Source organism: Lynx rufus, unplaced genomic scaffold (assembly GCF_022079265.1).
Source record: "Lynx rufus isolate CCGP_SWC_20201006 ecotype Redwood Valley unplaced genomic scaffold, mLynRuf1.p SCAF_19, whole genome shotgun sequence".
NCBI classification, from domain to species: domain Eukaryota; kingdom Metazoa; phylum Chordata; class Mammalia; order Carnivora; family Felidae; genus Lynx; species Lynx rufus.
In genome coordinates, this window is record NW_025814833.1 from 17,799,927 (window position 1) to 17,827,546 (window position 27,620).

At 36.7% G+C, this 27,620-nt stretch overlaps 1 protein-coding gene across 8 annotated transcripts in view; it reads right to left on the reverse strand.

The window, feature by feature from the left end:
• Positions 1-27,620, reverse strand: part of THOC2 (THO complex subunit 2) — a 110,384-nt gene that overhangs the window by 11,679 nt on the left and 71,085 nt on the right. For 2 of the 8 annotated variants that reach the window (XM_047081911.1, XM_047081909.1), the window contains exons 16-33: positions 22,874-22,958; positions 22,180-22,273; positions 21,682-21,762; positions 19,994-20,090; positions 17,704-17,821; positions 17,035-17,214; positions 15,849-16,013; positions 11,410-11,685; positions 10,243-10,384; positions 9,630-9,787; positions 8,585-8,713; positions 8,076-8,207; positions 7,799-7,983; positions 7,127-7,305; positions 6,757-6,859; positions 5,418-5,848; positions 5,152-5,210; positions 3,444-3,479 (exon numbers count right to left, since the gene is read on the reverse strand). In XM_047081911.1, coding sequence (XP_046937867.1) covers positions 3,444-3,479; positions 5,152-5,210; positions 5,418-5,848; positions 6,757-6,859; positions 7,127-7,305; positions 7,799-7,983; positions 8,076-8,207; positions 8,585-8,713; positions 9,630-9,787; positions 10,243-10,384; positions 11,410-11,685; positions 15,849-16,013; positions 17,035-17,214; positions 17,704-17,821; positions 19,994-20,090; positions 21,682-21,762; positions 22,180-22,273; positions 22,874-22,958 — 2,650 coding nt within the window. Of the gene's footprint in view, positions 1-3,443; positions 3,576-4,334; positions 4,355-5,151; positions 5,211-5,417; positions 5,849-6,756; positions 6,860-7,126; positions 7,306-7,798; positions 7,984-8,075; positions 8,208-8,584; positions 8,714-9,629; positions 9,788-10,242; positions 10,385-11,409; positions 11,686-15,842; positions 16,014-17,034; positions 17,215-17,703; positions 17,822-19,993; positions 20,091-21,681; positions 21,763-22,179; positions 22,274-22,861; positions 22,959-27,620 lie in introns of all 8 variants that reach the window. The other 6 variants (XM_047081906.1, XM_047081904.1, XM_047081912.1 and 3 more) reach the window with 5 other exon arrangements.

Here is a 27,620-nt window from a genome sequence, read left to right on the forward strand (position 1 = left end):
ATAATATATTCCTGCAATACTCAAAGATTTCTCTAAGGGAAGTATTCATTCTCCTGATAAAAGTAAAAAAAAAAGCGGGGGTGGGGGGGGAAGTGTGATTACAAATAAGTACACACAAGCACACCCATGCACACACACACACCCCCTCCAAAGGAATAAAGTTTTTAATTGTGCCTAATTGAATTCTGTATTGCAGGGAACTGAAAAACCAATACATTCTTAGTTTAGGAACATACCTAACCCTATTCCTTCTTCCTACCCTTCTAAGAATAGTTCTGATCACAATATTCTCTTTTCCACAATAACAGGCAGTCTCTCGTTGCCTGTGGAATAAAATGCATACTCCTTAGCTCAGGTATTTCCAAGCTCTTCGCAATCTTTGCACAATTATATCCTGCTACGGGCAAACTCAATACACTCTATGCTGTGGCTACCAGTGGCTCCCTAACTCCCTGTCCATCCCAGCAGTTCTCTTGACCACAATGGCTGCTCACTTTGATCTTAATCTCTTAAAATCCTACTAACCTTCACAGACAGCTCAAAAGCCATCAGCACTTCAATCATCCCTCAACTCTGCAACTCACTTGGTGGTGATCTCTTGATTATTCTGTATCAACGTTTTTTGTGACAAGTATTCCCTATTAATTTCATGTCACTTATTTTTGCCCATAACAGTTTCCAGTATGGTAGGGGAGCTCATTAATGTGTCTTTTTCACTTTTACATACTTCCTAATGCCTTGTGCACACCAAGTACTCAATACTTGTTTGCCAAACAAAATTAATGATTTGTTAAATTGATCTGCAGATAGCACTGTTGGACTGTGCTTTTGATTTGCTTTTATTCTTGACATTGGGATCAATGGGTCCAAAAAACAATAGGACTGATTTTCACAATCTGTTAACACTGCCACACTGACTTTATTAAGGCTACCGTATATAAAGATGGCCTCGCTTCTAGGCTTCCATTTGATTATAAATCCTTGCTTTAAGATGAACAAAATTAAAACCTGAATTCTGTTTTGAGGATGGTTACTGCTGCCCTCCTAAATTATAGAGAAGCTTGGGTAAAGGAGGATGCTGCTTTTCACACTTTCTTCATCAAATACAGCTGCTAGGATTGCTAGGTGAAAACACAAGTGACCAAACTGGAAGTATGCCAATTGGAAATTGGGGGTGGAAGGTAGACAGACAGAAAAGATTTGGATATTAAGCTAGATTTTTCTCCCTTTAATCCACCTGAAAAGTCAAATCCATGTATTACTTTTACCATGGATTAGAAAGCAAAAATAGAAAGTAACTTAAAAAAAAAAAAAAAAAAAGAGGATCCCAGGGACAAAGCATAACTAAAAAATTAAACTAACACACAGAAACAATTTTATATGTACGGGTGACAACACGAAAGAAAGAGACACACATCGCTCAAATCCTTGAAAAAGGAAAAGCTACCCAGAAACGGTGAGTTTATATAGATGGTCAATTTTAGAGATCAAAGTCCGGTAAAGTTGTTTTTCTAAGACATTCATATGCTACTGTACCTTCCTAGACATATAAGAAAAATGCAACATCAACTACTGTGCAGACCAGTTAACCTTTGAATGCTTTACCAAAGTCCAAAAGCATAAGAGTTCATTTCAAATATTTATTGAACACCTAATCACATCACCAAGTTACCATACCAAACACTAAGGATCTGAAAAGTGGTATGAGTCACCTGATTTTTTATAAGTGCATTCAGATGCCATTTTCAAAAATTTTTGGTTGAATGTGGAATAACTCTACTGAATTTTAAATACCCAGAAAATCACTATCTTTTTCTGAAGGGGGATAGGGAGATTGACTTGTAGTAGTATAATTTTAAAAACAAGGCAAACACATTAACAGAATTAGGAACTCCTTTCAACTACTGTTGAAACGGGTGCTAAGAATCAAGGGACCATACATTTTTGTGTGTGTGTGCCATTTTTTTCATTGTAGTAGGAATACTTGAAGATCATCTTAATTTTAGTCCAAGTTTTGGTATGACTAACAAGTTACACGCCACTAGGAAAGGATCAAGAACTTTTTTAGTCTCTTATTTGTCAAAAAGACACTACCCTCCTGTTCTGTCTACCTCACAGCACTGTTATGAACATGAAATGAGATAACATGTTTATCTCACATGTTTTATTTTCAAAAGGCTTCTGCAAATGTAAGGAACCATCATTTTCATCGTTGATTAGAAAATCCAGTTAACTATCACAGCAGGTTTCAAACTGCTTTAAAGTATGTTTCAGGAAATAAATACTCACAAGGTAACACTGTTAACCAATGAATTTAAAATAGCCGACACCAAGCCACTGATGGTTAAGACTGATATACACAATCCCAAACTGGTTATGAAAACCAACTATATTGCAATACAATTTAGCCAATAAAAAGTTTTACCTTAAAAGCAAGCATTCACAGTACAGCTAATACTCTTTTGATTGATACAGTATACTCTAAAAACAATGCTACAGTTTCAGCACAAAGGCACACTGGCTAACCTGAACTATTAAAAAATGTGTGCTTATTTGCCCAATATCCACAGACATTTCATTATAAAGGTATATATCTAAAAGCAGTTAGTAATGTCAACTGGCTTTGTTTCAAAATTTCGTTTTGTGTTGGCCCACCAGTAAGAAATAATACTTAGCAGGTATTAAGAGGAGGCAAAGTGGAAAATCAAAGTGAAAGAGGGTACAAATATTATAATAAGTAGACAAAATAACATGAACAATGGACAATTCAACTACAATAATGAAATGAACTCTGCAGTAAGATACACAAACTACACATTATTTTTAGTAGAAGAATACTCAAGAAAGTAGAGTAATAGGCAAGAATTAATACTGACATGTAATTACACGCAACCATCAAGTTGAGTATTCCCCTCCAAGAGAATGATTAGTTTACATTAACCATATTTCTTGATATTACGCTACAACTACCAAAAGGGTAGCTCGGCAGAGGCAATATAGAATTTTATGGATTGGAATGGGCTCGGTTTTTAGAACAGTTACATGAATGCATCAAATTTCTCTTCTGGTCTTTTGGGTTGTCCTAAAACGTCAGAAAACAACCTGACAGATTTGTTTTGAGAAATTAAGTAAGCCTACTCCCCAAAACAAACCAACAACCCCTTCCCCAAACCTTAAACGTATTTCCAGATCTTGAAACATAAAAGAATGCATAACACAGCAAGCAGAGAGATATTATGGAAGTGTTGCCACATTACGCGCATTTGGTAACAATCTCATTAAAAAGGACCGTTGTCATCCATTGTTTCAGTTTGTGGTAGTTATTTTTAAAGCTTATTCTACTAGCTTACTGAATTTACTAGAGCGAAGGTATCTACTAAATAAATGAAGTAAAGAATTTTTTTTTGTTTTACTTAGGCATGATGATTTTAAAAGACTCAAACCTTTGCTGAAGACTCCTTGAGTTCGATGAGACTGTCCTGTAGAAAATGAATGGAGATGACAGGTGAGCTGGCATAGTTCTCAGAACCCAGAGGAACTTTGGGAAGTATGGCTGTAACCTGGAAATAAACCAGCTACTTCTTGTGAGGATAAATCTCATGATGTCAATTATAATATGAATATCAACAATAAAAAACAAAAGCAAAACCATGTAATGGAACTGTAATGTTAAAAAAATAACTAAATTATATGTACTCAATGTAATAACAAATAAAAATCTTTATCTGCTCATAATTTAAAAATAAATGTCAATGCCACATTTTTCATAACACTGTACTTAAGTTATAGGTAATGTTAAGTTAAGAGGCTTAAGAAAACAAAACATTTTTTTTCCCTCCATAGAAAGTCTAAAATAGTGGAGGTCACTGTGGAAGAACGTTAGCTTACGTTTTCATAGTTTTTCTTTACTTGGGAGGTTTCAAATTTTACTTTACTTATGACTCTACTATAAATACACGCATTTTTAAACCTAGCCCCAAAAATTCAGTGGCATTATATTAACAAGAAAACAACATGTATTGTCTAAAAGAGTAATCACTTTTTTGCAAAGTGCCTCTGGTGGTGAATCTCATGCCTCCCACAAAAAAAGCACTTAAGAAAAAAGAGAGAGAGAGAAAGAAAGAAGGAAAGAAAGAAAGAAAAGGAAAGAATAAAAGCAAGGAGAAAAGAAAAGGAAAGAATAAAAGAAAGGAGAAAAGAAAAGAAAAGGAGGAAAGAAAGAAGGAAAGAAGGAAAGACAGAAAGACAGAAAGAAAGAAAGAAAGAAAGAGAAAGAAAGAAATCAATTACGGTATTCCACCACAGTGCTCTTGATGAAGAATTAGTTAACTTACAGTTTTAAAAGTTCAACGTACTGCAAATTCAAAGATTCCATGAAATTAGATGACTTTAGAATTAAAATTAAATATGGAGCAAGGAATGGCTACCCTGAGTCTTCAAGAAGGCTACACCCACGATTTTGTGCTGCAGTTGAATGCCTGGGGTTTCTCTTTGCTGGGTGGTAGGATTGGATGCCACATCTGCTTTTATCGTAACGCAAGGTTCAACTTGTTGGGAACCCAATGGGTATAAACAAACCTCCAAGGGAAGATACAACAGAAGCTGCATGCTCACTGAATATACACAACTACAGGAGAACTGATCACCAAGGAGACTTTAAAATGGAACTCCTTTCAAGACTCCTTCTTAGAAGGCACACATCGGTATGATGCTCATCAAGAAGCTTGATGAATTCAGAGGTATCTTGTTTATCCTGTATCATCCAGGAAGTCTTCACTGCTATATATTCTTCAATATTTATGCTGAAAAATAGGCTTCATTCTGCCGAAAAGATTCATTTGCTTGTAGCTACCATTGCGCTCCAAAAATGACTGCTTAAAGCAGTGAGGCACTTCTGGGTAAAATTTCTCTTGCACTTTGAAACACTACAAAATTAGTGCTAGGTCCTTGAAGTTTTAATATTTTTATAATAAAAATACTCAATAGGAAAAAATATCAGTCCACCAATATGTAAAAAATTCATTTTCTAATGCAATATAAAACCTCCAGTGGCTCCAGTGAATACTTGGCACAAGACTTGAAGGAAGTCAGGACACGTATTCCAACCAGGTGAGCCTAACATGGACGCTGCCTTCCTCAGGCTATACTAACCTTTACTGTTGAGGAATGCGATGGAGAAGGGTGGGTATCAATTTTGCGGCGTTTTTGTTCTGTTAGCACAAAAAGAAAAATGGTCACAGTAAGATTTCTACTTTTTTTCCAACCACTTAAGAAAAATCACCAACTTTTAAGGTCATCAAGTATTAGTTCTCCCGAGTAAAGTCCCTAGATAACTTGCCAGAACAAGAAAACAAGAACCAACTATTACACATTAACAAGAACCAGAAGTAAACAAATATAAACAAAGGCAAACTTGCCCCTTTCAGGCTCTGCAACATCTGATCGGGGAACAGGTGACTTCAAGGACCCAGAAACTGGTGTTTTTTCTCCTCCTTTAGCATTTTCCTTTGATTTCATTTCCTTTGCTATATCTCTTTCTCTGGATGGCTCCTTCTCTCTTTCCTTTTCTTGAGTCGATTTTGATTCTATGCTGGGGACAGTGGTTTTGAATTTCTCATCTTTAGCTTTTTCTTCCTTCTTGAATTTTTCTTTCTCTTTGTCAGACTTAGGTGTTCTTTCCTTCGTCTCTCTTGCTTTTTCATCTTTATTTGGCCGCTCTTCCTTCGGTTTTTCTTTACCATCTTTACCAAGTACCCTGGCCTCTGGAGTAGTAGCTGGAGTCTTTTCTTTTTTCTCTTTTTCTTTCTCTTTCCCTTTTTCTTTGTCATTTTCTTTAACAGCTTTGCTGCTTAAGAATAAAAACATGAAATTTTAAGACAGTCAAGAAACACACTCCATGTTATATAAATCATGAAGGGTTTCCTATGGACTTCAAAAATAACAGAACTAAGAGTAGCCCTTTGAAAACTAAGCGACTTTAAGACAAATAAAAAGGAAGTACTTCTTTATCCAATAAATAATAAATGACCAAATTCATGAACAGCATATTAAAAAGAATGATTAAACTGATGGCAGGCCCTTTTCTGTATATGTTCATAACCTCTGAGGATTACAAGGTTAGCCAAAACTTATCCCACAAACCAACCAAGGGTGCTACTATCAGGAACTGGATTACTTGGCTGGATGGATCCCTGGTCTAAATCAGTGTAGGCTTCTTTTATGTTAATTATCCTTACCCAGAATGCCCATAGCAAGTACTCAATCCTAAAAGGTTTTTCTTTTAATTTTTTTTAATGTTTATTTATTGGGGGGGGGGGGTGGGGAGGGAGAGAGCACAAGCGGGGGAAAGGCAGAGCGAGAGAGACACAGAATCCAAAGCAGGCTCCAGGCTCTGAGCTGTCAGCACAGAGCCTGATGCAGGGCTCAAACTCACGAACTACGAGATCATGACCTGAGCTGAAGTCAGACTCTTACAGACTGAGCCACCCAGGCATCCCAATACTAAAATGTTTTTTTTTAACTTCACTACCTACCTTCACCTGCGTAACTCAGCAGGGGAAACAATGTCAGTCTTGGCATTATAGAAAACATATGGAGGATGGTTACGCACATCATCAAATTAGGGGTACTCAAAAAATTCAAAAGTCCAACATAAATGACTTTCATAGTATTCAACTACCACCCTCTTTCATTCATGGCTAATGAGATTAATCATGTAAGAATTCAGAACTGTGACATACAGCACAGCATTCCTACCTGTTAGAGCCACTGTTTCCATTGCTTGAATTCCCTTTTGGTGTGGCACTAGAAGCTTTATTAACAGCTTTCACACCACACTGAGATCTCTCCCTTGATTTATCTGAAAAAAAGGTAAGGTTTTATTTGACAAGTCCCTAATTGTAAATAAAGTACAATTTCATAGCAAAATGATTAGAGATGAATTCTAATTCATTCTTTCTAAAGAAACAAAGGGCTAATTACTTCTTGATAGTCTTGATAGTTACATACTCCTACCTAGGGAATAAAAAATAATACTAAGCCAGCATTTTACTTGTCACGTGATATAAAACACCTTAGTTTGTTCAAACGAAATGTATCACTTATAAACTTCTACAAATAAGCATACCAGTCTCCTCAGTACTGCTTTCGTCCGATTTGGATGCACTTCCTATCGACGAAGAAGAAGGCCCACCACCAGGCCCATTTTGTACACTGGCAACTGCATTCCTCGGAGGGGGGTCTTTGTGATGAAACTCATTTTCAGGTATCATGTATGACTTTCTACTTTTCAACTGCCCAGAGTAGCTGAAAGTCGCACAAAGTGTTTAAATATACAAATACAAATCAAAAAGTACAAACATGGAGTTTAAAAGAATAAAATTAGCAAATGATTCACCCTACTTGGTGCCAGAGAATAAAAAATATTAATTTTCAGTAAGTTCCTGAAGGTCTTTAGAGAGAGCCCCAGATGCTTTCTTAAAAATAAAAATGTAAACTGATCCTCAAACTGTCTTTTTTTCACTATTGAAGATCCAAATATCAACTGATGATAAAATTACATTTCCTCCAAACCAAGACATACTATATATGACTTTTGAAATTATCATCCAGTATAGACCGGAAGCTGATAATCAGAAGTGACAACTCTCACCAGCCTGTGGGAACATGATCGCATAATCTCCCATAATCTCCTGAAGTAAGGCAGAAGATAAACTTCAACACTGTAAAACATTTTAAAGTCTTCAGAATCCTTCTGTCATCTAGTCTCATAAATCACATTAAAGTATAATTGTGTTACCCCATAGCCAATGCATATAGATCTGGCCTCTTCTCTTTTTCTTCTTGGCAGATTTTATGCACTCTTCTTTCCAAAGCCTGACCCAGATTCAAAACTTTTGGGTACCAAGGAAGTATTTTTGTTAGCACAATCAAAATATTCCTGATGTGAGTATATTCGCCTGTTTCAAGGCAATGTACCGATGCCTACAACAAACATTTTAAGACCTATTATTATAAAAATATTAAGTATAAAGAGAAAAAAACCACCTTCAAGAAACACAATTTTTTTTTTTTACCTTGGTTAGTTTGTAATGCCATTTATGCACAACATGTCGAAAGTTTTCATAGTCTAATTGATCAGCTTTATTTCCACCATCAAATCCAGTTGCTCGTAATATAGTAAGGAATCCTGGATAATTTCCACATTCCTTAAAAACAAACAAAACAAAAAAACAAAAAAACAAAAAAACAAAAAAAAACAGGCTGTTAAAGAAAAATTCTGCCCCCAAAATAGCAGGAACTGAAAACTTAAGAGGACTAGTTTAATGATTCCATGCAAAAACAAGATCTGAATGATAGGTAGTTTTCACAGAAATGTTAAGCTTATTTGATAGTATTAATTTGGCATGTCAGTTCGAGATATGGCTTTTTTAAACAGCACTTTTTAATAATGAATGAATTATGCTTAAATTTTAAAAACTGTTTTACAACTCAATCTTAAACTCACAAAACTGAACAACCTAAAGATTACTGCGAGTGGTTGTTATACACACGGGTAAAATGTTAGGGTGTTTATTAGCCATACCTTTTCATATGTGGCGCGATCACTGTGCCACCTGGTCACAGTCTCTAACATGCAGCAAAGAAATCGCCCATATCGACTAGCTTCATTTTCAGTACAGCTTGCAACTGTGTAAATTATATCAGAGAAAACCTACAGGAAAAATGTTTGAAAAATAAAAACAAATCAATGTCAAAATTAGTCCAAAATGTTAAACGGTTGTGTTACAGCAAATCATAATAAACTAAACAGGTTAGTTTATATATCTTCCCCTTTTATATTCACAATTCCAGAAACCTTTAAAGATTTTGGCTTTTGTGAGGAAATGGCACATTCATAAAGCAACAGCAACAACAAACTTTTATTTTAAAAAGCTGATGTACAATGACAGAGGAAAAAACTGTAATTATTATTACAACATAACTTCTTCAACAAAGACTTAGCCATAGATATTACTGGGGTTAAGGGGACAGTAAGCAGAGGCGAGGTTCATAGAAACTAGAAAAAGGCAGCTGACATGCTGTGACATAGGTTACATTTTTAAACCATAAATGCAGTAATTTATTAAGAAAAAAGCCAGATGCAAAATTACATAAATGTGACCATACTGAAAAGCATCCCTGCTTTTATGTGTGTGCAAAGGTGTAAGCCGTTTTGTTGTTTTTTGAGGGGGTAAAGGTTAAGAATGAAGAAGAGAGTTCTACCTATTATTGACAAACATATAAACCCATATTATGAGTTAATAGATTAACTAGGGGTGCTTATTACGTGTCAGGCACTATTCAAAGAGCTTGTGTGTAGCGACTCATTTAATCCTCACAATAATGTTCTGAAGCAAGTACTATTACCCCATTCTACAGTAAGAAAACTGAGGCACAGAGAGGTTAAAAAAAACTTGCCAAAGATCATATAGCTAGAAAGTAGCAGAGCTAGGATTCAAGTTCAGGCACTTGGCTCTTGAGTTCATGCTTTTAACCACACACACAATAAATACCTCTATAGCTTATCATGTTTAGCTATCTTTGTGTGAGACTTTTTTTTTTTAAAGGTTGCAATAAAAGGAACTTACTCGATCATAGCAAAGAAGTGTGGAAAAATTTGGAGTTTTCTGTTGATGTACCAATTCAACAAAACGAGCACAGTAAACAGCATCAATTGCTGAAAAAATACATCGAGGAAATATACACAGCTGTAGAAATTTTGTGATGGTCTCATTTTTGGTAGATTCTAAAAATAAGGGAAGAATATATTAAGTGGTAAACTTCTTCCTCAAGTGCCTCAAGGCCACTAAACATGACAACATATTAATTTTAGTGTAGAGAATGCTATAAAAAACCACAAACTCTATAGTTTGTAACCAAAAGGTCATGCCTGGGATAAGACTTTCATTTTCACTCTGTGGACATTTTTCTATCTATAATTTCTCCAGAAATATGATTTCATCCAGAAAGGTTGAAGGATAAGCTGCCAATATTGTAGTTTATAATTACTTTCACCAGCAAACTAAATCAGTTCCTTCAGCGAACATGTGAGGTCGACTCTGCATTAATGAATCACCCAAGAACAGGATAGTGAACACTGAGTTGAAATACAAACATAATACACTTCAACACCTCTGAAGTCATAGAGGTTTGCTCTTGTAGTTTAGCAGGAGCAGGAATTTAACAAGTCCAACCACTCACTTGCTAAAAGCCAGTTGTCCTTCTCCAGTTTCAGTCTCTGTAGAACTCGCTGTACATGTTCCATCTGTTTCTTTTCTTCTTCAAGAAGCTTGTCCTGAAGGGCAGTACAACGCTCCTTCTCCTTTTTCTTTTTATTTGGAGGCTACAATGTAGAAGTTAGATACTTTTCTAACTAGAGGAACATTACCTCCCTCTCTTTGAATTAAAAAATTCAAAAAGAGATAAATGCTGACACTTCATATTCATTACTTCACAGGGGTATCGAGGAGTCCACCTGAGTGTGCTTTCACCACCATTCACCAAATCCAAACTCTCGTCTTCCCATCAAAACAGGCTACCTTTCCAGCACTGGTACTTCTAGTCTGCGGCATGGAGTCATCTTTGACTCTTCCTTCTTCACTCCAGCATCCCAAATGCTTATAAAGTCTCGTGCATTCCCACTACCTCAGTACTTCACAATGAATTGCCCAAAATGCCACCTACCTGGTCTCCAGCCTAACACCAGCCCCTTCCCCCTAACAAATGCATCCTTCATACCACTGTCAAGAGTGCTTTTTCTAAAGTACCATTTTTACCATTATCACTTCCCTGCTGAGGAATCTAATACAGCCCTCCTTTTTATTAGTCTTCTTTCCTAACTTCCACTGCTCTACATAATCTGGCCCCATCCTAACCATTCAAATTGATCACTAAGCCCATTCACTAGAATAAAAGTGGTCTCTTTAAACCTTAAATTACTTCACACCTTTGCTGGAGCTCTCAAGTGGCCAATCTGCCTCCCTATTTCCAAACCTAATCCATCTTCAAAGCCTACCCAGCTTAAGACTCACCTCTTTCACAAAGCCTTCTGCTAAAGAGTTCTCCTTTTGGGAACTCCTACTGCTCTTGTAATTGGGAGTCACACAGATCATTTTAAGTTGCTAACATAGTCTTCGGTTAAAAAAAAAAAAAAAAGCAAACTCATAATACCTTTTGTGTGATCATAACCTCCATGTATTCACCAAGCCCCTGCCCCTTCCCACTGAGAGGTCACCACTAACTCACTTAGAAAATATTATATAGCAGTAAGTTCGTAGCTTTAAGGAACTGGAGTTAATACAAAGTATGGGTAATGTTGAATTAATACCATGAAATTATTGTACCTGAGCTACTAGAACAAAAACCTACCATTTCCTGATTGTCATCAATTGCTTTCATCTGGACTTTAAGTTTATTGACTTCCCGTTCATAGCTGGTGTGTGGAACTGCAAGGTCATACATTGTCAATGACCAGAATGTGGCATAGAATTGAGGGCTGATGTCATCCCAGACTTTGGAAACATGTAAGGAGACCACTGCTTCATGGACAGGAGCCATCACCATTTCACACGATGTAATGTACTTGTGAACTTTATGTTGCTGTTTACTTCCTTTTTCTGATTTTTTAAGTTCATCATACTTTGACTGGAGATAAAATGTAAAAACAAACACAACACAATTTATAGCATTGACTTTCAAGTATAAAAACCTATGTTCCCTTCTCAAGAATCAGAAGATGACCAGTCAAAACATTCTGATTTCTTACCAACATTTATTTTAAGATAAATCATCCCTGGAAGCTGTTCCAATCTTGTGTGCTCACTAGGAGCTTTTCAGCAGATTCTTATTAAACCTGACCTGTTAAGTAAGTAGCGTATGTGTGCCCACTCCACCATCCATGATCACCCACCCTACTCTCTCTTACTACTATATCAAAGACTGAACATGTAGGTTTTCCATTCCTGCTTTTAAGATCTTCAAGGGAACCAAGTAAATGGTCCTAACACCAGTAAAGAGGCAGAATGGAACTAGTAATAGCTAACCAGCACAGAATGTTTTATCACTACACATAGCCCCTACTGGCCGTTACAATTTGTCAATTAAGAATCTCGATCAACATTAAGAAAGAGTATGAGAAAGTTACTATAAGACTGCCAAGTAGGGTGCCTAAGTGTTCAGGTTTGGCAGTGAACGAGGGGATTCCCAGGATGCAAGAGTACCGTGCCAAAACTGGCAGTCCCAAGCAAACCAGGACGAGCTGGTCGCCTTGCTGGTAAGCTAAATAAGACTTTCTATGAAGGGATATGGTAGATTAGAGTTTAAAGCATGTGGGAACTGGCTCTGCAGCTTTTTTTAGGCCTGACTGGTTTATCCTAATTTTGGAGGAAGGTCAGAGGAAGGCCATACTCTTAACGGTAGGAGGAAAAGAAGCCGTTAGTACAACGGGAGGAACTACATATCAGTTCATAGGGTATAATACCAAAGGTCAAAAAAATAATAATAAGAAGAAGAATACAAAGTGTTGTTACTACTGTCTCCTATCCTTCGGTCTCTTTAGGATGAAAATTTTGTTGGGATGAGGCATCATCCCTGAAGATGAACCTAAAAGGAGATCTAAAACTCACTTCTTCTTTATGTTAAATAAAGAAGCATTTAAATCATCACAGTTTGTGCTGAACAGGGAACCCAGAACCAGAAGGTCAGACATCAAAGGCTCCACTTCCAGGGCTGGACTGTGGATGGTAAGAGGCTCGGCTCCTTACAGTCCCGCTGTCTTCCTTCCGGAGTGCCTCTCTACCCCAGGCTAACCGGACGGAAGACATACCAAGTACTTGGTTCCAGAGGGTAACTTAAGCAGCATCTTACAATTATGAGAATTACAATCAGAGAATCTTACAATTATTCTATAGGTGGAAGATTTACCTCCTGTTACCCCATTTTAGAGAACTACACAGGTGACAAAATTACAAAGAATATTACTTTTGAGAGAGAAGTCTCAATTACATCATAGACCCGAGAGAATAGCCAGGATAAGGAAGGGTCTTTCACCTCTGAGGTCAGGTCCTGTTGATGGTAACTAATATGAACCTATGTGAGGCGGAATGACATCTGCTGAGGTTCTAACAAAACGTAGGATAATCAGTGCTAAAACTATCTGTACAAGATAGCTTGGCTACCTGATTTGGGCAAGATCTAGAACATGAACTGGGGGAAAGCCTTTCTTTCATAACTGTGTTGCAAGGTGCGTCTCAACAATTAAAACTGAAAATTAAGTTATAGGCATGAGGGGGCAATGATGTGGTATGACAGCCCCCGTCTCCCCAGTCGTCTGGTTCTGAATATCACTACTATTGCTAGGCACCCACCTAGTCCCTATCTAGTTAAAAAGAAAAAAAAAAAAAAAGGCTTGATGAGAAAAGACAGCTGTACTTCATATTTAACTAGGATGAAGATTTCCTCATCTGAAGTCAGTATAACTCCCTCTTCAAGCTTACACCTTCAGTCAAATAAAGAGGCATAACAGCTCTACATCTCAAGTCACTTGGGGCACTAAATCCATGACTAGAACTGATATCCACAGTTATTGCTATACTTCTAACGACTGTTCAAAAAGCTCCTGTTGGCCCAGTAACCTGAACAGTGTTTGGTCGGCTAAATCACTCCCGTGAGGGCCCAATGGTAGTCCATTTACGGAAGGGACCCGGCAGTCCCCCAACATTCACACCCTCTCCTCGAAGTTTCTTCAAGAGAGGTCCTCACCCAAGAAGCAAAAGCAAGGCTCCTCTAGGGAAATCTGGATGTCCATCTAGCGCAACCAAGGTTTCCAAAGAACTCCCTTTCCAATGTGGTCTGTCAGTAACAGACTTATCCCTGACTTGTCTGTATAGTCACCTCTACGTGGCCCTTTGTTTTCTTCTGCAACCCTGACGGGGAAATGACATTTCTCAGTTTAGAATTTGTATCTCTTAAATGACAAAGACCTAATATTTTACACAGGCTACAGAAGAGGTAGCTATTGGTAGGAATGACCTGCTCCATTTTCTGACCTGGAAAAGTTCAGCCAACCTCAGGCAACCAGGTGTTCCTGTTTGCTAGGGTTCAATATCGCTGATTAGTGTGTTCACTTCTCAGTATAGCACAGGGCAGGTCAGAATTCCTGAGATGAAGCAATTCTCCCACCTCAGTCCTTCAAGAAATCAGGTCCCCTGGTGCATAGCTGAGACTGACCTACTGAGGGATGGGGCGACAACACAAGACACAACTATGCAAAAAGAGCATACAATTTCCTGGATTGAGAGATTCTAAAGGGAAAAAAGAGGCCTAATCCTACCCCTTGTCCCCCTTTCCCTTCAGAGAAGATAGCAGAAATAGCAACAGTATTGTTGCATAATGCTGAAAGTGATAATTAAATCAATTAACAGTTGTTAGAGGGAAGTGTGACACTACACCAGTTGATATGTAAACACTAACAGCTGATGGTTGATTAAATGATCAATTAGACCCCAAATTTCTCAGCGTCTTTTCTCCACACCTATACTACACAATTCTGTGTTTCTACTGGGAACAAAGAAGGATCCTAGTTTAAAAGAAAGGACAGAGATCTTCCCCAAAATCTGGAGTGAAAAGCCTTACCCAGTACAGACAACAACAAATAAACAGAAGGGCCAGAATTCAAGCCTACGCAAAGATGAAGAATACACTGGGGCTCCAGTCAGAGTGGAGAAGTACCACGGTTTCCAAACAGAGGGCTGACCATGGTCCGAAGGGAAAGGAAAAGCCCATTCCCCTTCCAGGTCACTGCTTTGCAGGCAAGAGTCCAGGTGGCAGAGAGAGAAAAGGAGGGAGGGCAGTGTCCTCTTCCCCCAACATCCTTACAGTCGCTAGTGGGATACTCTGCTTGGGAAGGCTCTGGCTTGCTTTTGTCGTTTTTTCTTTTTAGGCGTCTCATTTAGGGGGGAGAGAAAGAAAACAAGAACCATGAATGTCCCTTTTGAGAAGTTACACAACACAGACTACAAGAGTTTTTAGAGTGTTTGGGGTGGTTAAGTCTTTCTGTTAGTCTCTTTATTTCTCTCAAGGCAGTACGAACAGCAAGTCAACTATCTGACGGGGATATTGTCAACTGAAGAAATAGTACCCTCTGTATTCCGTGGGAGTATTCCGCAGAATGACATTACCATATCTTCCTGCATCAGAATCAACCAGTGCTTATTAAAAAACAAAAACAAAACAAATTCCCAGGTACTATGCAAGTCACTAAATTAGAATCTGGGGACACAGGACGAGTTTCTAGGATGCTTCATTGGTGACGCTCATCTACACTAATGTTTGAGCACTATAGTTAGCTCTAAAGAGCCCATACGACATCAACCTGGACAACTGGGGGTACAGTAACAGTAAAATTATAGCACCAGTGAGACTTACATTTAGAGGGAGCATTGTCATCGTACACCTCTCAGAGATGAACGTTAACAAAAGAATAATTCTCCAACGGGCACCCGAGTGGCTCAGTTGGGTTGAGCATCTGACTCTTGGATTTGGCTCAGGTCATAATCTCATGGTTTATAGGATCGAGCCCAGCACTGGGCTCTGTGCTGACAGTGTGGAGCCTGTTTGGGATTTTCTCTCACCTCTCTCTCTGCCCCTCCCCGCTTTGTACTCAGTCTCTGTCTCTCTCAAAAGAAATAAACTTAAAAAAATGTCTCCAAGAGACATGTAATCTAGATCTATTTCAAACTAAAACACATTTATAGTTAAGAACTACTTTGGAATCATTCTTGAATGGCAGCAAAGACACTTACACTTACCGAAATGTGGTGTGCATACATTGGCCTAGACAGGAAAAATGCTGCATCATGGGGTGTATGAAATTCGTTACAGAGCACATCAATTGAAGGCACTCGCTTTATATAATCTTCTGTGCTTAGATTAGATGCTAAAAACCCACCAAACTGTACCAGGGTATCATGACACTAAATTTAAAAAATAAGACAAAAAACACAAATGTGCTACCACTTTACAAAACCGACATAAACATTTTCCAAAATGATTACAATAGGTCATTTTAACAATATTTTGATTAACAATAAAGAATTCAAATTTTACAACTTAGAAGAACTTTAAAGACCATCTATAAACATCATCATGTAATCATATTACCACAAAAGATACCAAGGCCCTGAAAAGTTCATCAACCTAAGGCTTTAATGTTCAACCAGGTCTCAAGTTCCAAGCTATTATTTCGTCACTTTTAGTAGAATATACTTCCCCTACATCACATAAAACAACAGTTTTACGTATACAGAATTTCCTTGCCCTTAAAAGAGGAAAACTTCATTTATAAAATATATGTGATCTCTTTTTTCCCTTGTAATACAGTTGGTGGTAAACACATCTTGTAGGCTAATCACAGGTTTTGGTGCCTAATATTTACAGAAATATTTTATAAACATCACATCTACTTTGTTCTGACAGAATTTCCAGATTTCCAGAGATCAGGAAAAGATATGAGAGCAAATAACTCGAAGTTAACTACTTAAATTGAAAATCTTATACATATGATTACGTTTCCTAGAGCCTTCTCTTAAATACCATAATTTGCACAGAAATACCCCCTAGTTCAAAAATGCCTATTTTACATTAGAGCTGTTTCACACTCATATGATGTGCAAATGACATTTTAAAAATTATATCGCATTCTGGGGCGTCTGGGTGGCTCAGTCAGTTATGCATCTGACTCTTGATTTTGGCTCAGGTCATGATCTCACAGTTCCCGAGACTGAGCCCTGCGTTGGGCTCTGTGCTGACAGCACAGAGCCTGCTTAGGGTTCTCTCTCCCTCTCTCTTTGCCTCTCCCCTGCGCATGCTCTCTCTCAAAATAAACATTTAAAAACAAAAAATAAATAAATAAATGAAAATTATACCACATTCCATATTTTCCACTATCAGGATGAAAAAGAAATCCACACAAGCACAAAAGCCACTTTAACTTGCCTGATCATAGAGTTTTCCCACAAGTTTCAAATGTTTCTCTCCACCTTCCTGGAAGATTACCCCATTCCTCTGCTGAGCCATAAGCAAACAGAGAGGAAGAGCAAGATCATGGTCCAATAGTGCATCTTTTAATCTCTGGGAGGATTTTTTAGTGTTTCTGATCTGGCCAAAATAACCACCCTGCACAAGAGAAGACATAAATTTACCAGCGCATAGTACATAACACATGCTATCTGATTTGAAAAAGACACAGAAGAGGATCAGTTACAATCCTGAAGATTAAAAACTTATTCTACATTCCTTTCCTCTCTTCACAAATTTATTTTAGTGACACAATTGCTGATTACAGTCACTAGTTTCAAGATTCAACAACAGAGTGATGATGTTCAGATTAACACCAGTTAGGATATCAAGGACCACAGAACACTTGGTATTTACTTCCCTTACAGATGCACTGCTGTCTTTTATACTTTGTTTCAGCTGTTTGAAAGGGCTTAAATAACTAGTATATCACAGTTTTCAAAAGGGAGATGAGGACAGCCATGAGAGGAGGGTTATGCATGGCTTTGACATTTGGCTTCATGTACTTACGTGTTGTTTGGATTCGTTAGTATGAGCATGCATCTATTTTGAACTTAAAAAGTCCATAAAAAAACTAGCAACTCTCACCTCCGCTTTTAGTTGCTCTCCACCAGTCATGGCCTCTAGTTGCTCCATCGTCATTTCCTCTGTTATTTCTATTCCTGCCATTTTTTGTACCACTTCTTTCAATATAAGCAGGTCAAAACTATTTAGAAAAAATAAGAAACAGTCTAGAGTTGAAACTTCAAACATAAAAGTTACAATATATTATAATTAACATGCTGAGAATCCCTAAATTGCTTGTATGTAAATATGGAGCGGAAAGGGGCTAATGTGGTTTTTAAGGAAAAACTGCATTCTGGAACTATACTGAACAATATTTGAGACATGTAATATATTTACTTTAACATTTTCTTGGGAATAATTTCAAACGTACAGACAGTACGTAAAGATAAAAAATAGTACAAAGCACTGCCATATACCCTTTACCCTGACTTCACCTATTAACATTTGGACTCCTGTTCTCTTTATCGTTTGTGTTTTCTCTCCCTCCCTCTACACACACACACACACACAATTTTTTCAAACCATTTGAGAGTAACTTATTTAGTAAGTAACATCACTTTTAAGGGCACATTTTACCCCTAAAATTCCTAAGAATGTATTTCCAAGAATATAATTATTCTCTTACATAACCACAGCATAGTTATCAACTTTAGTAAATCTAACACTGATTCAATACTTTAATCTATAGTTCATCTTTTATTTTTTATCACTTGGCCCAAAAGCCCTTCATAGCATTTTTAAATGTTTTTTATTTATTTTTTAATTCAAGTATAATTAACATACAGTTTATGTCAGTTTTACTCATACAGTGATTCAACAGTGCTATACATTACTCAGTGCTCATCATGGTAAGTGTACTCTTAATCCCCTTCACTTCTTCACAGCATTTTTTTATCCTCCAGTACAAGGTGGCCAATATATATATTTGATGGTATAGAGCCATCTCTCTAAACAATCACACACACTTGGAAGGAATGGAGGGAGTGAGGGATAGGAGAAAGAAAAAAAAGGAAGGGAACGAAGTTCCAAGTTGCAGTGTATGAGCCTAAGATGACAGCCTTAAAAACATTTGTTATTGTGCCAATAGTTACTCATTTTAATTCTCAAAGCTTAGGACTATCAATGGAAATAACAACATATGACTTTCAAGATCCTCTTTAATTAGTTAAGTAATGAAGATTAAGTGGAAACCTTCTTTTCTACAAAACAAATACAGACGTGTTCCCAAATGTAAAGCTAGACATACGCAAGACACAAGTTAAAAATAGATAAAAGGCAGTGTTTGAAGATTCTTATTGAGTGCTTACTCTCTCAACTTGTCTTGCCTTCCCTAAACATAGGTTTTGAAAACAAGAGAGCCCTCCATGCAAATTAGTATGCAACAAGTACCAACGAAATATTTTAATTTTTCTTTAAACTATCTTTTAATTAAAAACTATATTCACAGTACAGAAAACTGAGCTATAGACTTAAAAATAACATTACATTCTCCTGGCCCATAGACACAGAAGAGTAAAATGTATAGGAATGGTGGACAGATGCGCAGAGTGCGATGTGCTGATAAAATCCTAAAATCTAATTATTTTTTTCAGTGTTCTCTAATCCAAAATAAGAATCTGTCAAGAATTACTTAGGTAATACTTGTGTGGAAGAGCAGATAGCTTTAAAACTTTTGTTTGCTTTCTACCAGAAAGTTTTCAGGAACAATTTCCAGTTCTTCGAGTCTAGTCCGTCTACTGCTGAGGAGGTTTAAGATACACACTAATTCCAACTCTAAGCAGTGATATGGGTCCAGAATAAAACAATAAAATTCAGTATTTATAAAGAAAAGAGAACGTTATCCAAAAGGTATGCAAGCTGTACGTAATCTCTGAAGTCCATATTTTTTTAAAAAATTGTTTCAAAAATACTATATACACCCTCAAAATAAACATGTTCCTACCATATGCTTAATGTAAAGTTCAATTACTGTCCAGCAGCATAATCAATAATGTAATATGTCTTGTCATAAGAAGATTTACAATATACCATATTAACTAACCACTTATTCAAGAGCCTAATAGGTAGTCAAAATGAATTGTCTTTTTAATGAATTATATATATGGCCAAATATTACATTTGTGTAAAAAAGTATTTATGTATGAAATTACAATTTCTTTTAATTAAAGAATTCCATATATATAAGTGAGCAACTATTCTACTTAAGCCTACAACCAACAGTTTTTCAGGATAATAGCAATCTCAATATCCCAATACCACCAGAAGTACTCTAATTACTGAATTTCATTTACATATAATTTGCTATGAATACCTTTTGCCTGCCTTTAGCTGATTAGCCACATATTGAAGAAGACCAGCAAGATCAATTGGATATTTACGAAAAACTGCACCACAGAAACTAGCCAGACCTATATGAAATAAAAAAATAGGGCTTTTAAAAAACAGTTCATAAAACAAAAAACAAAAACAAAAACAAAAAAAAAAACACAATATTAAGCGCCATTTCTCAACTAACTCAATCTCTAAAACAAAATGAGCTAGGAATACTTGTATTGCTGATGCCATTGAATGGAGTTTTAGAATTAATAACAGCTAATATTTCTTGAGCATACATATGTGAAGCACTGTACTAAGTACTTTAATGTTAATTATCTCATTTAATTTTTGCAATAATCATCTCAGGTTGTTATCAACCGATCAATAAGGAACATGTCACATAGTTGGTATGAGGTAGCACAATGATTCAAACCTATATGACCTGATTCCAGAGCCTGTTGGGCCACAACAATTAATCAGGCCACAACAAAATCTTGCAGATCACTCAGTAAATTTGAATGATCAACAAAACACCTGCCTCTCAAATGTTTGAGTCACACACAAAAAATCTCTTTTTATCTAGAAACATGCTACTAGTTGTGGAGAGGCAAGCAAACAGGTAAAGCATTGCCAGACCAAGAAGCAAACAAACGACCAATTTTTACCAATAGTCCTTATCACATCATGAGTAAGGAGAAAACCCCAGTCAAGACAAGAAGAGGAGATCCCAGTAAAAATCAAGTGATCTGTAGCCTTTTCAACAATTATTTGCTGAGCATCTAAAGGATAATGGACAAAACACAAGTCCTGCCCTCAAGGAGCTTACAGTCTAATGAGGGATACAGAAAAGTGAACTGACATAACTATGATGAATAAAAGGTTCCATGGGAATACAGAAACAGAGCACCTAATTCTGACCTTTGGGTAGGAACATTAATAGGGAAAGCCTTCTGAAGAAAAGTGACCTCTAAGCTGAAATCTAATGAATAAGTAGAAGACGTGGTGGAGGAAATGAGGCTGCAACATGGAAGGGTATTCCAAGTAGAGGCAATAACACGTGCAAAAAAGGCCATGGAAAGTACAAGTTCAGTATTAATGGAACCTAGAACATTGGGGAGGGGCAAAAGATGAGGCTAATACACTGAGTAAGGACTTGATTCCAAAAGAACTTACTTACATGACTTAATCCAGATTTCAGACTTTAAAGGGCAATGGGGAGCTACTACAAGATTCAGCTATCAAATGTGATAGGTTGAAAGAAAAGGGAACTCACTGCTAGAAATCAAAAGCATAAGAAATTAAAAAAAAAAAAGTAGTGTTTTTTGTTAACAAACAAGTTTTTGTTCTTTTAAGATGACTGAAACGTCAGGATAGAGAGAAAAGACAATAGTTCCTTTAAGATTAATTCCACTGAAATAATAGAAGGGAATTTTCATCTCCCCAGTAATGCTTGCACAAATTCTATCATAGCCAATACTGGACTCTTGAGTTGGAAAATGAATAAGTACTATATGAACTTCCTTACGCAGCCAAAGACTTGGACATCCAGCTTGAGAACAAGCCAAGTGGCTAAGTATTCTCAGCACCTCTTGACAAACAGGCTCTTAGCATGGGTAATAGAATATATAACATGGCAATTGCAACAGATGGAAATTTCATCCTTGGAAAAATAAAAATACTTACTCTGAAGCCAGCTTGAGATGGTTGTGTCGTCATGTTTCATTCTCTCCTTTTCCGGATTAGCTAAAGCTTCAATGATACAATCTTTCATACATTAAGGAAAAATTTTAGGTCACTACAATCTCTAATAAAGACCCTTAAAACAACAAAATACCACATCTTGGAAAACAATTGTTAGCTTCAAGTTATTATAAATCATTGAAAATTACACTCCATGTAGTACCAACTTTTCTTCTTTAGCCACTTTTCCATCTTTCAGCAAGCAAGACAGATTTCACCTGTATCACGATGTTTAGTAAACATAACATTGTTCTCTCCCTATATACAACATAGACACGTATACACAAACTCCTGGCTGGCCAACCTTCAGATCAGCCACCTGAATCAACCTCATATGGCTACTAATGGAACTTACAATGAAAAAAAACAGTGAAACTAAAATGTTCACCATTAAGGTCTATGAAATGTGAAATCTATGTGTTAGTTCACTTGAAAGGATACAGGCCAAAACATCATAATTCAATGAAGTCAGGTATTTCAATGAATCTACTACAGGTGTTATTAAGTTATCATACTTCTGTATTTGTGATAAGATCTGGAAGATAAGAGCAAAGAATAGATGGCATTGACTCATCAAAAGAGGCGTTCTGTGCTAAATTATGGCTATATTTTTTAAGAAACCATGCTTAAAATTAAAGTAGCTTCTATTTTGTATTTATATAAGATCTATTCTGTTTCTTTAGAAAATATTTTCATAAGCTACATTTTCCAATTAGGAAATAATTCCAGGAATAACTTGAATTTCGGAATGATAAATGCCAAATGTCTTTTAGAAATCTCTTTCTAAATATGAAAGTGCTATGCTTGAATGAAATGCTATTCAAATGTTTCTAACAACTAAAATCATATATAATGCATCTCTTTATTAATATTTCTCTAAATCAACATATGGTAAATAAGACAGTATTAGATTATTTATAACAGTAGCATTGTTATATATTACCAAAAAATTAGATCAATGTGTTAAATATATTCTATGCTGTTTTGGTTTTAGATTATATGATGTCTCATTTGCTAAAGATTTTTTCCCCTAAAACTACTATTTTTAAAACTTCATCATTCCATTTCCACTTGTCCTGATTTAAAGATAACAAAAAGAAATATCCCTTAAAGCAATATTAACCTCAAAACATACATAATCAAACAAAATGGTTGGATTGCTGTGGCTCAATTTCCCAATTTGTCTTCCAGAAGGCTTCACATTTTCCTTGGTTAGACGCCTACAAGAGGAGAAAAAGGTGGCACGGATCATCTTAATTAAGTCATTTCCCTCACAATGTTGACAGCTTTGTTGTATCATAAAAACAAAAACAAAAGAAAAAACAGGTATTTCCCAAGTATCTAAAATGGATCTATGTAAACAACCAAATTCTTCATATACTTTACTGTAGGCCTTAGGCTATTTTGATTAGGCATTCTACCAAAGGATATTAAGATTTTATATTGATGCTTAACATTTGTAATATACACATTTCCATTTTACAGTAAGTCTAATAAGCAAAAACTCCTAATGTACTCTACAAGCACATAAAACTCTTGTAGCAAATCAGAATTATTTTAGATTTAGATGGGCTCATTTATCAGCTTAGGGATTAAAATACAAAATTTAGTGTAATGCAATGAAATACCTCATACCATCTGTCTCAGTTACCCTAATAGAGTAATAGCTAATGCCACATTCCTTGATATAGGAAGTTCTCTGGTTTTCATGTAAATAATTTTTGAAAGGAAACCATTTCTGAAAAATCAATTCTACTCCTTTTCTTCCTCTTTAATTCTTCCTCTGCTCAGTATTCTTTTACTAACATTCTGGAAAACTTACATCTATGAAATGCTTACAGCTCAAAATTATTACACAGCATCTTAAATTCTTCTGACATTACATAATACATCTACAAACTTAAAGGGGCACCTGGTGGCTCAGTGGTTAGGCAGCTGACTCTTGATTTCGGCTCAGGTCATGATCTCACGGTCCTGGGATCAAGCCCCATGTTGGGCCGTGTGCTGAGTGTGAAGCCTGCTTTGGATTCTCTCTCTCCTCTCTCTCTCTCTCTCTCTCTCTCTCTCTCTCTCTCTCTGCCCCCTCCCCTGTTTGTGCTCTCTCTCCTTTCTCTCTCTCAAAATAAATAAATAAACTTTAAAAACAAATCTAGGAACTTAAAAAGCTGACAACTGAAAGCTTTCTAGAATGAAAATACAGTATGATGAAGCAAATAATGAATTCAGTTGATAGTTCAAAGAATGGAACAATTCTGGAAGTAACAAACTTAATTAAGAAGTTTCTTATGACAAAACTGACCCATCAATCAAAATTATTTCATCATCAACTGCTTCCCTTTCCCATTCTCCATGGCCCAGTTTCCCTTTTCCCCCACAGAAGAGAGATCTGTCAAGTTTTAAACTTTGGCTATACTCTGCTCCACCTTCAAACTTACTACCACCTGTCCTTACTTCTGAGCCTACTATTTCAAGTGGTCATCCTACTGCCAAAGCAAACCCTTCTTCTCTATACTTTTTATCCCATTCCCTTCTGCCTCCACCCTGGAGAGAAAAAAAATAAAAATAAAAATAAAAATAAAAATAAAAATAAAAGGAATAGATTCTTGATTTTGTCTCCCCCTCAAGCTACCACGCATGGCGTCTGGCATATGGAACACAATCAGTGAGCATTTGTGGAATGAATTACTGAATGCCTTACAGCAAATTCATTTTTTAAACAGTAATCAAAATTTGTGAAATTCTGCAAGTAATAAATTAATATATTCCCTTCCCAACATACAAACTTCAATCAATACCAAAATCATATTGTTCAAGCCCGGTGAAATAGTTACAACTAACAAATACAACAAAAACCCAAGTACATTAAAAATTCTACACATATCCTTCTGTGATAAATATTTTTATTAATTAATTCATTCTTATTAATGTCTTCTATGACAGGCAAAGAGCTAAGCACTAGGAATACAAAGATGAATAATAGCTCCTGCTCTCAAGCTTAGTCCAGCTGGGGAGACAGAGTCAACCTATTTTTTACATTTTACATTCTCTAACAAGTACAGCAAATTACAGAACAGTACTAATTATATGCTATCAATAGTACAAAAAGGGAGAACAGTATCTTTGTATTCACCTGTATACACATAAAAATATCTGGAAGAATAAATGAGAAAGTAAACAGTGGCTCCTTTTTTCCTTTAGGAGGACTGAGTGGATGGGGGGTAGGGTGTGAGACTTCTTACTATCTACCTTTTTGTGTTTATTGAAATTTAAACAATGTGCATGTATAAACTATTCAGAAGATTAGATAATTATATAAAAGGCAAATAATCCTAGCAATGTATCTCAGTGGTATGATAGCATCACATGCGTATGGGACAATGGTGGTGCAAATAAAGAACAGTCGATTGTGCTTGGCAGTATGTGCTACGGAAGGCTTCGTGAGATGGTTAACACTGGAGCCCACCCTCCAAGGATGAGGTCACCAGTTAGGGAGGAAAAAGAGGTAAGGGAAAACCTGTACCAACAAAAGAAACGAAAAACATATGCAAAGATAAAGAGGACCACAGCACACTGAGGGAAACTTAACTGGACTCAGTATGGTTGGAGGTAGAATTGGCAGGGAAAGAGGTTGGCAATGGGGAGGGACAGATCACAAAAGATGTCTCACATCACCACACCATAAAGGTTGACACATCGTAATCTGCAGGCAATGGTTAGTCACCAAGGGATCTTGAAGAAACAATAAATACAAGGCACCATAATACTCCAGATAAAAGAAATGAGTTATAGTGGCAGTACAGAGTGGAAGAGACAGATTCAAGAGATTTGGTAAGATCTAATATACAGTTGACCCTTGAACAACATGGAGATTAGGGGCAATAACCCCCAACTGTTGAAAATCTGTGTATAATTTTTAACTCCCCCAAACCTTAACTACGAATAATAGCCTACTGTTGACCAGAAGCCTTACCAATATAACATAAAGAGCCGATTAACACATATTCTGTGTATTACACACTGTATTCTTACAATAAACTAAAGAAAACGCTATTAAGAAAATCGTAAGGGAAACAATTACAGTACTGTATTGTATTTATCAATACTGTTAAGTTTACATCATCTATTTACAAGGTGAACAGTCTGTCAGTACCTACATCAGTATTATCTTATATGATATAAAACACTGTAGATGTAGGTACTAACACTAGACATCAAAAATGAAAAGATAATGTGGAAAAGAAATTCATATTCATTCACAGGTATAATGATTCATACACTGATAATGAAACAGCAGCAATATGATTGGTTTTATGACAGCCTAGTATAATCGATACAATTGCTTCATGGTAGCCTAGCCTATAGACTAATGAATGAATCGTTATAAAATTTTAATGGCATATAGCATTACACTCATATTCATAATACAGTATTGGAAACACTGTTACATTTATTTAGAAAACCACTTACCTGTGATGATAGGCTGATAAGCAGTTTGTCCAATTACAAGAGAAAGGCATACTACAGTAATGACAATTCTTTGAAAGCAAAGTTGTAAACCAGTAAGAAAACGAACACATTATTAATGTTGTTAAATATCATTCACCGAATGCCTACGTAAGGACAGCCTATCCACTTCCATACAAGTCTTGCACACAATGTCCTACATGACGAGGACAGAAAAACATCTCTTCTAGTTCTTCCCACAGGGTTAGATTTTCATACAGAGACACACACAAACACAACAGGTAAGTTTCTTAACTGTATCACAGGATGATTATTAGTGGAAATGGATCATCATGAAGTCTTCATTCTCGCTGCCTTCGCACTGAGTAGGCCGAAGAGGAGGAGTAAGAGGAATGGTTGCCGCTCTTGCTGTCTCAGGGATGGCAGGGTGGAAGAGGCGGAGGAGGTGGAAGGGAGGCAGCTGAGGCAGGCACACTCAGTGTTACTTTATGGAAGTACATGGTAATTTGCCTGACTTTTTTGCTTTTCCACTTTAAAAATGTTTCAATGTGATACCCATTCTTCTCCCACTATTTGCTTTAGGTTCAGTGCCCATATCATAGAAGGGTCCATGTCATAAGAGAAGTCAGAAGCAGTCTTGAATAATCAGAACCTTCTGCCAGACTGTCTAAGGTCAATCTGTTTTCTGTCACTGCTTCTTCTACATCTTTTTCTTCATCTTGCATTCATTCAGAAGCACTCACCTCCATCAAGTCATCTGCTATGTGGTGTCTAATAGCTCTTGAATTTCTGAAAAATCCAGATCTTGAAACCATTTACTCCCAACCTTTTTTGCCATATCCACAATCTCTTTCATGATTTCCTTGACTGGTTCTGTCATAAATCCTGTGAAGTCATATACAACATCTGGACACAGTTCCCCCCCTCCCCCATCAGAATTCATTATTTTGGACTTGATAGCTTTTACAGCTTTTCTGCAACAATCATGGCATCTTCAATGGTGTAATTAATTCTTCCAGAATTTCATAATGTTCTATTGGGGTTCTCTTTCATAGTGTTCACAATCCTTTCCATAAAGTACTGTGTGTAATGAGTCTTAAAGGCCCTTATGACCCCCTGATTTAGAGGCTGAACTAGAGACACTGTGTTTGAGGGCAAGTAGACCATTTTGGCACCTCTGGTGTTGAATTCATGGGGTTCTGGGTGGCCAAGGGCACTGTCCAATATTAAAAGACCTTTAAATTTTTTTATTATTATTTATTTTTGAGAGAGAGAGAGAATGAGAGAGAGAGAGAGAGAGAGAGAGAACGAGAACTAACAGGGGAGGGGCAGAGAGAGAGGGAGACACAGAATCTGAAGCAGGCCCCAGGCTCTGCACTGACAGCAGAGAGCCGGATGCAGGGCTTGAAACCATGAAC